The following is a 13,718-nucleotide window of genomic DNA, read 5'->3' as shown; positions in this document are numbered from 1 at the left end:
GCAGCACAATTATGGAAACATATTTGTGGTTTCTCTCCTGACACTCCACAAGTCAGAGAAATGAAACTTGTACTACAGAGAATTATTCTGATATTCTTATACTCGCAAGGTGTGGCGATGTATTAGAATAATGAAATGATGAAAAGGTGTTTTGATTATGTTAACCATTGTACAGTCGTACCCTTCTTTCCAGCACTCTGGAATAGACTTCCTAAGGAGGCTGAGGAGTGTTATCCCTCTATAATTGGACCACACTCCCCAGTCACTCTTCTTGAAAAGAGAGACCACCTCAGCGGTTTGCCAATCAAGAGGTGCTGTTCTCGACTTTCATGCAACGTTGAAGAGCTTGGTTCACATTGCCAGTAGTAAGTCCAGCTTGTTTCCCGATGAATGTTGGCCTCCGCCAAGGCTGCCATTCATCACCCATTCAAATTTTTATGGACAGAATTTCTAGGCGCAGCCAAGACATTGAGGGGGTCCAGTTTTGGGGCCTTAGAATTTTGTCTCTGCTATTCGCAGATGATGTGGTCCCGATTGCCTCATCAGGCTGTGACCTTCAGTGTTTCTTGAGGCAATTTGCAGCTGATTGTGAAGATTCTGGGATGAGACACAGCATCTCCAAATCTAAAGGCCATAGTTCTCAGTCAGAAAAAGGTGGATTGCACCCTGTAGGATGGCAGTGAGGTCCCTGGTAGGCCCCAGGTAGGGAGTTCAAGTATCTTGGGGTCTCAGGTGTACGAGTGAGGGAAGACCGGAAGACCATGATATCGACAGGCGGATTGGCACAGCGACCGCATTAAACTGTTGTGGTAGAGAGCTGATTCGGAAGGCAAAGCTCTCAATTTACGAATCGATCTATGTTGCCACCCTCACCTAAGGTCATGAGCTCTGGGTCGTGACGAAAAGAACAAGGTCGCAGATACAAGCGGCCGAAATGAGTTTCCTCCATAGGGTGGCTGGACACACCCTAAGAGATGGGGTGAGAAGCTCAGTCGTCTGGGAGGAGCTCAGACCAGAGTCACTGATCCTGACATCTGTGGCAGAGCAAAGGACACTGCAGAGGCTCCTTTCCATCATGGACAACCAGCATCATCCGATGCACAGCATCACCTCCCGACAGAAGAGGAGTTTCAGTGGCAGATTACTATCACTGTCCTGCTCCACTGAAAGACTGAGCAGATCATCAATTCCCCACGCCATGCGGCTTTTCAACACAACAGAGGGGTGGGGCGATAAAAACACCCACAAGGCTGGACTTATTACTTTATTATGCATTATTGTATTACGAATTTGAAGTGATCTGTTCGGTATTTATTTATTCTTATTCTATTATCTTATTTTTCTTATCTCTCTTATATTGATTTCTTTGTTTTATTTTTAAGTGTTTAAGTTGATGTGACATTTTTGCAGAGCTGCTGGAAATGTGAATTTCTTCTTTCTGTCTAAACTTCGGTGGCAAATTTCTAATTTAGAAGTTATAATGTGTCCAAAAGTCCTTTGTTTTAAACACTGTAATCATCCTGTTGGAAGCTTAAACTTCCAGCAGTCGCGTGTGAATGAGTGAGGAGGAGGCAGAGGAGGAGTAAACTGAACTGTTTTGTTCTTCAGTGGTGTTGGCAGCTCTGACATCATCTTAGGGTAAATGTGCCAGCTTTTATGCAAAGAAACACAGACAGATGACAGACTTGTCAACACTCGTTTGTTCTAAACATTTGTGATTGTTGTCCAAATGATCATGTGCCAACCAACATGATGATGGCGGTGTTTGAAATTGACTAACAAATCCAATTAGTGGCCAGATTGTTGAATATTTGACTCTGCGGAGGGAAGAATGTCTGATGATGATGATGGATTGGGGTTTTGTGAAGAGAACGACAGACCCTTCAGATGTTGTGTATTGTATATCTATATCTACATCTACATCTATATCTATATATGTTGGAAGTAAATTGGAGAACATTTGCTTACTGATTGTTGTTTAAATTCATTCCAGCATTCACCAGTTTAGCTTGTGCATATGTTTTCTCTTTGAGTGGGATGAGACAGGTCTGTCTCTTTTTCAGCTCCATCTGCTGTGTTGGACTGAAGTCATATTTATTACAGTCATACAGGATTATGCTACTCTCTCTCACACACTCATGAAAAGAATAAATGAGCAGAACCTCAGTAGGCTGTGCCAAACACGCCAAGCATGTAAAACATGTTCATGAGAATTTAGCAAGAACTGACACAAATTGTTGTCCACTAGATGACAGTCATCGCAACATGTACGTCACTCACATGCAAACACACATTATGCAAACACCATAACGTCTCAATGAATTGGCGTATCATGCACAAGCTATTTGATTTCAGGTGTTCAGTTTGGAATAAGAGACCAATTAAAAACTGGGAGAGTTTCTGCAGTTCATTTGCGGATTAGAGCACAACTCAGTATGCGATATCCAACTTTGTGACCATTTTTCAAAATTTCATGCGCTACAGAATTCGGCTTTTTTATTGAACTACTGAAATTTCAATTTTTTTGTACAGATACCAATAACTTCCTTCTTCTCAAGACTGATACCGATAACTTTTTATATCGATTATTTTTAAAATTTAGATTTAACTGTTTTTGCACAACTGGAGGTAAGAACGAATTCAACAAACTGTACCTGTACATTTGTCCTAACCAAATATTATTTAAATATTCAACAATTGGTCAACTATGGACGCAATCTAACAAATCAGATTCGGCTATGAAAATCCTTCGATGAATCCTTCGACCAATTACTGTATTACTTGCATATGTGCATATATTGCATATATTTAATTCATATTGCATATTTACAATCCAAAGGCGAAACATCATTATTGGCAGAAAAAAAGATACTGATATGATATCTCATTTTTATGCCAATATCTACTGTTAATATCAGTCGGCCGATAATATCGGCCATACACACAATAATGACATGATCATGAAAAGCAGCACTGGCCTTCACATTTCATTATGTGATGCATATTCCAGTGTTGTTGTTTCAGTTTAGTTAGTCTTTTTCTTCCTATTGTCATTTTTTTCCATCTCCCCTTTTTGTTCATGCCAAGGTTTCGGAGAGATGTGACTACTTGTATGTGAATGGAAAAGAGACGAGAGGAAAGCGCAGCGTGATGCTCAACTTCACCTACAGCTTCCTGAGTGCACAGCTGGAGATGAGTGTGTGGATGCCCCGCCTCCCTTTGCTCATTGACATGGCCGACCCTGAACTCAGTCAAATCAAGGGCTGGAGGGTACCCATCGCGTCGGGAAAGAAGAGGTAAGACCTGATTAGATCGTGTTTGTATTTGTAAATGAAAGACAGTGAACAGTGCCTGCTTTTCATTCTCTCTCAAGACTTGTTAAAAACTACATGAAACGAAAGACTTGACAGCATTTTTTTTTCCCACATTCACTTATTGTAATTGAATGATTTTATTGTTAAAAAAAAAAGAGTACCAGAGCTACCCACTGTATGTAATGTGCTGCCTTGCCTTTTTATTCAAATACTGTATTTCAAATGAAATGTGAGATAATTATCGAGCCTTATAAAATCTTGGACAAAGATATGTATTTTACCTTTTAAACTCATAAAAGCATTAGTTGGTGCAGAGAAATAATTTTGGTCTGTATAAGCACAGAACGAAACAGCATACAATGGCTGTTTTGACGTGTTCTACTAGACATATCATTAATAGAAGAGAATGTGTTGTCAATCTCAAAATCCAGAGTGCATTAGAAATATAGCAAAACAATATTTTTATTCAGCTCTAAACAATGATAGTGAGTTCATTGCGTTTTTTAATGAAGCTTGAAATTTTGCAATGAACACGAATGTACCGATGCAAGTGTACGTACAAGTTGTTAGCTGCCAATCAGTAAAGCAGCCATTATTGCCTTGAACTGACTAGACTGCAACATATGTCACCTTGGACCTGTCACCAACCAATAAGTTTCCCAGAACATTGTCACTTTGTACAACTGACCAATCACAGGATTCAATTCAAATTACCATATTTATATTGCCCTGAATGTACAGTAAGACTTTTTTTCACTTGAAAAAACGTCTAAAAAATGGCTGTCTAATATTTATACATGTAAACCAACAGGTCACGCAACGTCTCCCCAAGTAAATCAAAGCTTTTCTTACGGTCATTCACACACCCAGCAGTGGCCTAGAGTGACGATGATATTTGTTTGGACTTGAAAAAGAGGGGTAGTCGTGTATTTTTAGCACATCGCACAGCTTAGCTGTTGCTAGTTACCAAACAACAACAACAACAATGGCAAATTATGCATGACGGCACATTTGTGTGGACTTGCTAAATGAATGAGAAAAATGAAGAACAGCTACCATTCATAAGAAAATATAGGTGAATGTTTGGACAGGAAGTAAACATCACTGCAGAAATATTAATGATGTATCATTTTATTATATATAAATGTAATTGCTATAGACCCACTGGGTGGCACTCTAACACAAACACAGCCCCCAGTCACCCTCTGATCAGAGATTGCGCCATAGCATTGCATATATGCATATGTGTCTATTAGCGCAGCAGAACAAAACAAAAGCATCTAATGTCACTTATGTGGAAGTGTGCAGAACCTACCTTAACTAAGGCCCAAATGAAACCCTTGGCTCTTTGTTCAGCCTTCACACGGTGCCCCCGACATGACCTCATCTCATGTATGTGTTGTGAGCCACACGTGTCGCCTCAGTTTAGGTTGCTGTCCCCTTTGCTGACGTCCACTTAAGAGATGCGGAGGGGATGCCGAGCCAAGCGATTGGACCGCAGCGTGTTAACCTGTCAACCCGTTTTATGCGTCATTAGACCTAATAGAAACTGTCACCGTCAACCCTCACGTCAAACTCCCTCCGTCGCACGCCGCCCCAACCACCTGAGGGGGAGAGAGCGTCGGATTGCAGGCAGAATCTCAAAAAATACAAGAGACAGAATTTTTAGGTGGCAAAAGATGAATCAGCGAGAGATCACATTACAAAGGTTTGAGGAAAAGCAAGAAGAGAAAATGATCATGCATCAGATGAACAAACATGTCAACACCACAACGGTGTGGAGAGTGATGAAACATCCTAACTACCTAATATGGTGGACGTTTTGGTTGGCAAAGTGAGCAAACACAAGTAGAAGTGAAACCAAGATTATCGTTTTTTTTCCCTCCAATAAAAGCCGATACAGAGCTTTCAGCGCCAACGGCCCAAATTTGCAACACTGTTGAACATGCTGCATCATGAAGGCAACACTGTGGGTTCAAAAGTCTGTGAGGAGAAAGTAACTCTATATTTAAGCAAGCAGAGTAAAATTAATGTTCACAATGAATTTACCAGGTCCTTAGAAATGCCGGGGGGGTTAGCATTCCACACACCAGTCTTACTCGCGGTGTTTTTTTTTTTAAAGAAAAAGCTAAAAAAAACATCACACAGCAATGTAATAGATAGATAACAACAGACGAGACACCACCAACGAATAATGTAGAAAAACCGACAACTATGTGAGCTCTAAACATGTAACTTAGCAGCTATTTACAACAACAGTACAGCAAAACACGCTGGGAAACAGGAATCGCTGCTGTCAAAGCCATGTACGCCGCTTCGCTGAGCTGTATGTCAACATCGCCGCCATATTGGATGTGGCAAGTGAATACAAGTAAATGTACTTCATAAAGCGCCTTTCTATAAAGAAATTTAAGTTAATGCCTCTCGTTTATACATTCACACACGCACTAATATACTTGGGAAACAGTTGGGCACCAAGAACAATGTATTTGATCTTCTCAGATGGCTAAGAGAAGAACTTTATTGATAAGTAGTAATTCACATTACATCAGCTATAGAGCACAAAGTAGTGCAAAAAAAACCCATACACGCTATATACAGTATATATATGTGTGTGTGTTTTAATGCATAAAATAAGAACATCAAATAAGAACATTAACCAAAATAATAGTCAGAAAATTCATGTATTTTAAACCCCTTCAACTAAAAATACATTAAATCTTTCCAAAAATAACACGAATCAAGGCGCAAGAAATACAAATGTATTCTTGTATAAGATAAGTAATATCTTAATTATCTACTGAGAGATGGGTGGAGCAGCCAACAAAACAACTGTACTCATTCTACGAGTATTGTTACTTTACAATAATTTTACTCAAGAAAAAAATGTGATGTTATGACACATAACGGTATTGATATCGGAATCGGAAATTGAGAGTTGGACAATATCGGTTTTCGGCAAAAAAGCCAATAGTAGACACCTCTAATACATACAGTATCTGTAAAAGATGTGCAGATATGATGTATCCAGTGGAACCCCAGTTTTGTAACACTCCGGTTTTCAGATGATTGGTTTTTCGCAAAATTTTGTACACTGCCTCGTTTATCATACAACACTGCAAATAACATTCTAGTCCATTCGTCATGTACTGTATCATCCCTCTGCTTGCTTTACAGTCATCAACAGGCTCACTCGTTGCAGGCATTTTACGTGTTAGATCCAGCGGCCTCGCGCTACAGGTTTTGGAGCGGATTAATAACGAAAACCGCAAATCCACTGCATATGTTAAAGTGTAAATGTAAATGTGCAATGGCTAATGTAGATCTATCCACTGTATGCATATACTGTGCAGAGTAAATGTGTCATATTTTACCAGAAAGCACAAAAATACAGTAGGATGTTGTTTAATGTAATTTAGAGCATAAACCAAAGCTGCAGGTTGTGTCAAATGTCATGTTTAAACAAATTTGACTCCTCTCCAGGCTAATGTGGGTCTTTGAGATAAAAATCTATAGAAACAAAAAGAACGGACAAGAACAAATGTACAACGGAATCTCATGTTTGGCTTGGTAAACAGTTGTTTTTCTCCTTCTTCTGAAATGGCTATATCTCCAAAGGTTATATTCCATGGGCAAAGTAAATGGCAGACACATAGCAAAATATTAGTTGCCCTTTAGAACAAAATGAGAATGCAAGCACGGCAGCAGTTTGTCTCTGGAAGCTGTTTTAATGGATTTTTCAAAATACCTGCAGCCTATGACTTTCGGGAGGTCAGAAGAACCGGCAGCTACACAACAAACCATGCAAGCTTTAACTGTATTAAGGATGATAAGACAGAAAATTGAATTGAAAATGTAAAATTATAAAGGATGTTTTTTCTGAGTTCACTCAAGTCAAAAGAAAAAAACTGGACTCAGTACTTTTTTGGGGGGGTTGTTTTTTTCTCACCTGCTCCCCTTTGCTCTTGGTTCAGATATGACGACAAGGGGGGTGATGACGTGGACGAGGAGAGGACAGAAAACACTTGCGCGCCTCAGTATCAGAGCACCACGTTGCAAGTCCTCACGCATTTTGTGTCCGAAACTGAAGAGGTCCGAGGTGCTGCTGAGGAAGATGACGAAGGTCAGCAGAACTTTCTGCTGGGCAGCGACTGGCAAGTGGACGTGACGCAACTGGTCAAGGACTTTCTGAGGGTGGATGACACAAAGATTGCCCAATTATGGGAAGGCCAAGTCATCATTGGGCTCAGCGCCGGAACAACTAAAATACAGGTTGCATTTTTATGACATTTCAACTAATATTTTAGTTACTTTTACTTTGTTTTAGTTATTTTCTTTATCATTTACCACAGTGTAGTTCACACTCTGACAGCAGTGGTTACTATGTCTCACATCCCTGGGACACTTAACACAATGGAACCTCAGAAGTCGAGCACAAACCATGGTAGTGTGGGTCGATCGCATTAACGTCCCTTTGCAGATGTCATATGACATCAGCCAGCTGACATTAAGCTCCCCTCCTGATTCGCTCTCGCTTCCCCGCGGCTAACATGAAGTAATGAACCGACGTCTGAAGCTACACACGGAGATGCAACTTTCACCTTTATTATTGTGATTACGGATAATGTAACAGAGCAGTAAGATGCCAATATCTACAATAAAAGCTATCCGTTCACTTGTAGTGGCTAGCGATGTACAAAACAAAGTCAATTGTTTGATGGCTTTGCTCTGCATCATGAACTCCTTTAAAGAAATGTGTTTTCTACACTTCCGCCTGTTAAACTGTTATTTCATGATAAATTGGGAAATTGCTGACACCTTTTGAATATTTTGCCTTGACTTCGGCTGCATTGTCTGTTGCATAATCATTTTCAGTTTTTGTGTATCGGTAATGTGTATGTACGCAACTATTGAGGAATCACATGTAATTATCTTTATTGTCATATTGAATTGAATTGTGAATTACTTAATGCCAACTACTTTGATTACCTGTAAACTTTGAAACTGTGAATGTGAAATACTAATCATAAATTAGTTTCAGAGTAAACTGGTTAGATTTTATATATATGTTATATGTTTTATAGTAAGAGGTGCATCATTTTGACTTGTAACTTGCACTGACTTGGAACAGAATTTCAATCTTTTGCATACTGCAAGATCAACTCTGGGTCATGCGTTGACCTACTCGCACCAGTCCAGTATTGAGGCATGTCATGGGAGTAATTGTGTCAGTTTATGTGGATTCACCCCAGTGTTGTTGATGTGGACTTCCAATTGTGTTTTAAACGGACAAACAAGTGTAGTAAGTGTTTGCGTGTGTTGCAGGTGCTGTCTCCTCTGACATCATTGGTCCTGGCTGAGAGGAGCATCAGGGTGCTGGATGATAAAGTGAGTGTGACAGAGCTGGGGGTGCAGTTGGTATCTGGCCTCTCGCTGTCCTTGCACCTTAGCCCTGGGAGCAACCGTGCCATTGTCGCCACTGCCACCACACAGGAAGTCATTGAAGCTCCCCAACAGGTACACCCTTTGTGTAGTTCACAATGATTACATATCTCACAGCTATTTGCTGTAATTGGTCCATCTTTGTCATACGGAGAGAAACGAAAAATACAGTTGTACTGTACTGGCACTGAGCTGGGCTTTATTGTTGGCTTTTGAGCTCAGGGTTTAGTCAGGGTGACAATGAAATCTGTTGTTCTTTTTATGTTTCTTCCCATAATTAATTTGGTCTTCACATTGTGAATCCTTCCCTTTGATTTGCATATACAACCAGTGAACTGCTAATTATAATTTCAAATGGCAGAAGGCAACTGAGTCTTCCCTTGGAGAGAAAATATTATTCGCCTTTCAGGGGGTTATTCTCTCCAATTTCCTTATGTACCCTAATAATTAAGTCTCACTTGCAATTCAATATTTCTGCATTTCTTATACTTTTGTCGGAAATGTGCATATTTTTAAGAGTTATTTTCAGTTTGTTTGCATACTGGCTTTGCTGGCTTGGTGAGCATTTACAAAGGTAGTTACTGCTACTGCTGTTTGTCTTGTTCTTTTTCCCAACTGTTGCTGCTGTTTCACTAAGAATCATGTTCCTATAGAGTTTAGCCCTTTATGACTTCAGTAACCACATATGGGAAATTTGTGGGTGTTCACTTTGGACCAGGCAGTAAAGTGACGGGATTTCTCTCAGCTGAATAGACAAAATTAAAAAATATAACAAAATATTGACCCAGATATAAGAAGCATCTCGGTTTTTTGAGACCCGTTTTTGGAAAAAAATATATTTAATACACAATCACAGATGAAAATTGTGATTATGTTTTTGTATTTCATATCATTTTCAGTCATGGAAAAAATGATTCGACCACCCTTGTTTCTTCAGTTTCTTGTTCATTTTAATGCCTGATACAACTAAAGGTACCTTTGTTTGGACAAATATAACAACGACAACAAAAATAGCTCGTAAGAGTTACATTTTTTGTCAGTACAATGCTACAGCTATTCATGTAAGAACTTTTTATTATCAAAAAAACTATGGAAGTTGCTAGATATCAGCTCTTAAAGTTCCACTCTGATGACCTCCATTTGTCATCATTCTATTTGTCCAAACAAATGCACCTTTAGTTGTACCAGGCATTAAAATGGATCAATAAACTGAAGAAACAAGCGTGGTCTAATCATTTTTTCCATGACTGTACATACAGTATATCTTATTTCTCAGCTGTTTAATGATTCGTCCGTCATCATTATCTTAAAATTGGCGTCTCTCTTTTGCCCAACCTGTGAAACAGTTTTTCCTCGGCCTCTGTATGGTGGCAGAATCTCTCCAGGTCACTGGTGTGTGTGAGTGACAGGAAGAACAGCTCTGACTCGCTTGGGGATAAGTTGTTTGGCACCGCTTGTTAATTTGCGTGTATAAATCTCTAGACTCCAAATATAGGCCAACTTTCTGTTCCAGGCGCTTTTTCTTGGGAAATACAATTACTTTAATACTCATATTTGCGTGTATTTTTTATTCTGTTACTAAACACAAATACAAACTCAAACAAACAATCTTTTAAAAAATGTAGACCAAGTGTGTCCAAAGTGTGGCCCAGAGGTCATTTGAACGAGCAGCTGTTTTTTTATTGGCCCATGGCACATTCTAAAAATACAATTAATCAAGAAAATGATTTTAAAAAAAAACAAACATACATGTTAAAAAGCAGTAATTTCATGAGAATAAAGTAGAAATATGAGGAGAACAAAATCATAACATTACAATAATAAAAGTTGTAATTTCACAAGAATAAATTCATATTATTATGAGGAAAAAAATATAATTATTGAAATAAAAATGTAAAAAAAAAAAAAATTAAAATGTGTTATTTATGTGTCATATTGTGTGAAAGAAACACGACAAAGAATAAAGTTTTAATTTCTGGGAAAATTGGGTGCGGAGAAATTTAGAATATTATGAGAATAAAGTCAGAATGTTATGGGAATAAAATCAGAACGTAACAAAACAAAACAAGCCAAAAAGGTGAAATTTAGTAGAAAAAGCTCATACTAATAATACTCATTTTCACCTGTACCACAAAGCTGATATGCATTTTTTTCTGGAAATATATTTAACTTCGTAGCATATCTACATGGGTTGGTGTACAAAATGTAAAATATCAAAGGGGCTGTCCATCCTTTGATTTTTCAGTATTCAGCCCTCGATGAAAAAGCTTGGACACCCCCGGTCTAGACAGTCTATAGTTGTATTTTAATGAGTGCCCTTATAAAAAGCTACATTACCATCACATCATTGACTCATCAATATTTTGTTCCTAGGAATCCTTCATCAGTGCCTGGCTACAGTTCAGCGATGGCTCCATGACCCCGCTGGAGAACTACAACCCCGCCCATTTCACCCTGACAGCCACCTCATTAGACGAGCAGGTGGTGGTCGTGCAGCGCAATGCAGCATGGAGGTGGCCCGTCATTTTGGCCAAGGGTGAAGGTCAAGGTTTGCTTGTGCGTGTTGAAATGTCCGAGATGTGCCAGAAGGGGAAACGGCGCACCAGTTTAGCCACCGGGATGGCCAATGTACAGGTGAGGTTTGGTGGAGCGGAGGAGCACTATAAACATTCAGGAGAGCGGCGAACACGGCCAGATTCACCTTATTATGGCGGGTCTATCTCTGATGTGGAAACTGGGCTGATTAACCGTGGAGGCACGACCATCAGGGGGCATGTCCCAGTGAGGCCCAATGGGGGCCGTCTCTCTGCAGACGCTGGACGAAAGATCCCAGGAGATTTATCAGACTATCCAGATCAGGCTGAGCATCCTCGGAGTCGCAGCACTGATGACGACCTGCCGACCCGAAGAGCTATGACCGACCTGGAGATTGGTATGTACGCGCTGTTGGGAGTCTTCTGCCTGGCCATCCTGGTATTCCTCATTAACTGCATCTCTTACACATATAAATACCGTAGCAAGCACCTGTCCCTAGAGGCCCAAGAGACCATGGCCCATTCCCATGACTGGGTTTGGCTGGGCCAAGAGGAGGGGCTCTGCCTGCAGCAACAGCAGCTGGACGAGCTGGCCGGCACCCCTGAGGAAGGGAGCCAATTGTTAAATGGAGGGGCCCAGCACGGGACTGCAGGCACAGGAGGATGTCGGGATCACAGGAATGAGTCACTTAACTCCCCTACCACCAAGAGAAAGAGGGTGAAGTTCACCACCTTTTCCAACGTCAAATCCAGTAATGGATGTCCTGTGCTTAGCCCGTTAGCATTAGTGCAAACCAGTGAGATAAAGTGGGTTTGTCCAGACATTGAGCTCGGGGACTCTAAGGATCTTAGGAACTACATGGAAAAGTTGAATGAGAAAGCTAATAAGAACATTGCTTAGGGGCTTCAGTGAACTTAAGTGAAACTCACCTGACTGCCTTCAGAATGATAAAGGAAAGTAAAACGAAATAAGGGATGCAGAAATAGAGTTTGCTCTTGTTTCACCGTATCAAACTTTAATACCTGGCTTGTACTTTGGAACTGTCGTTGACCCACGACGCCGGCACCAATAAAGGACAACCAACAGATCGTGAGACGAATTTGCCACAGCACCACTACATTGTTACAAAAAAGAGAAACTTGATATTGTTGATTAACTTAAATGTTTGTTCTTGGTATTTGAGTTTCATATTCTGTGCGTCCAGTACTTTGGTTTGTTTTTATACTTTAATGTTGTATTGTTTGTGCTCTGCTTGCTTTTGCAGAGTTGCTGTATGCCCTGTACGCATAGATTCTTGGATACATTTTCTACCTATATAAATGCAGAGTTTTAATTTAGAACTATTATATGTACAGTTACATTTTGTATAAAGCCATTTTCTTTTTTTTTTTTTTTTTTTTTTTTTTTTGTTGCTTTGTCTCCAGAAACCAGACCAATCCATGATGTTAAGGTGGAATGCGTATTGGATCTGGTACCTGTAATGGAGATGTGTAGATAACTGATACCCCTGGCGACATGTCAGTTTCGTATTATAGCAGTCGCACATTGTAAAATGAGTTTTGGGTTGACTTCTGTACGGTGATACTGCTACTGGTCTTCTTAGTCCTTTTTTCCTCACTTATATATTATATTAATTGATTATGCTACCCCTTTGATTCTGTTACGCAATTGAAGTCAGCTCATTTACCGCACTTTTTTTTGTCTTTTGGCTTTTTTCCACAAGGGGTCCCCACAGTGAGTGAACTGCATGTTTGATTTGGCTTTGTTTTATGCTGGATGCCCTTCTGACGCAACCCTGCTTGAGACCAGCACTGGACGGCTGGATGGCCCTGGCCGGGACTCGAACCTGCACCGTTTGCACGAACGGCATCAGCGTGTACCATTACATCACCAGGGATTTATTTTAATAGAACACAGACATACTTAAAAATATTGGTGAAGAGCATCACAATCTGTTATTTATAAGAATTCAACCCACTTCACCATCTGTATGGCCCAAATTACACACTTAAAGAACTTCATGTGACATTTTGATCCCAGAAAAGCAGTCACGACAGTGAATAAATAAACAATCACTAACTGTGAAATCTGGCCTCTTTACTCATGTCAAGCATGTGTCAAGCTCATCCTTTTTGGCCCCAAGATGAATTGTGACTGAAGGTGACTTCTGTCTGTCACACTGATGTATGATTCGTTGGTCTGCCTTTAATTTATCAGTCTGTCCAATCTTGCTCTGGTTTGTTTGTTTGATTGCCGAAAAACCTAAAAAAACTGCAGCCATCTCGAGCATCCAAGTTCTTGACATCAATGATAAAAATCAAATGTTCATTATTATTTTAAAATGCTTTTTTTACTCCAATAAAACACCCTTATTCAAACGTCTTACCCCTATTAGACGCCTGGTCCCTTCTGGAGTCGCTTAAATTA

At 39.9% G+C, this 13,718-nt stretch overlaps 1 protein-coding gene across 2 annotated transcripts in view; it reads left to right on the top strand.

The window, feature by feature from the left end:
* Positions 1–13,378, top strand: part of si:dkey-112m2.1 (transmembrane protein 132C) — a 164,042-nt gene extending 150,664 nt beyond the window's left edge. For both annotated transcript variants that reach the window (XM_054756660.1, XM_054756659.1), the window contains 4 exons: positions 3,088–3,296; positions 7,289–7,586; positions 8,640–8,831; positions 11,130–13,378. In XM_054756660.1, the coding sequence (XP_054612635.1) occupies positions 3,088–3,296; positions 7,289–7,586; positions 8,640–8,831; positions 11,130–12,191 (1,761 nt within the window). In that variant the 3' untranslated portion in view covers positions 12,192–13,378. The remainder of the gene's footprint in view (positions 1–3,087; positions 3,297–7,288; positions 7,587–8,639; positions 8,832–11,129) is intronic.
* Positions 13,379–13,718: the final 340 nt, after the last annotated feature.

Source organism: Dunckerocampus dactyliophorus, chromosome 17 (genome assembly GCF_027744805.1).
Source record: "Dunckerocampus dactyliophorus isolate RoL2022-P2 chromosome 17, RoL_Ddac_1.1, whole genome shotgun sequence".
NCBI lineage: Eukaryota > Metazoa > Chordata > Actinopteri > Syngnathiformes > Syngnathidae > Dunckerocampus > Dunckerocampus dactyliophorus.
This window is presented reverse-complemented; position numbering and strand designations above follow the sequence as displayed.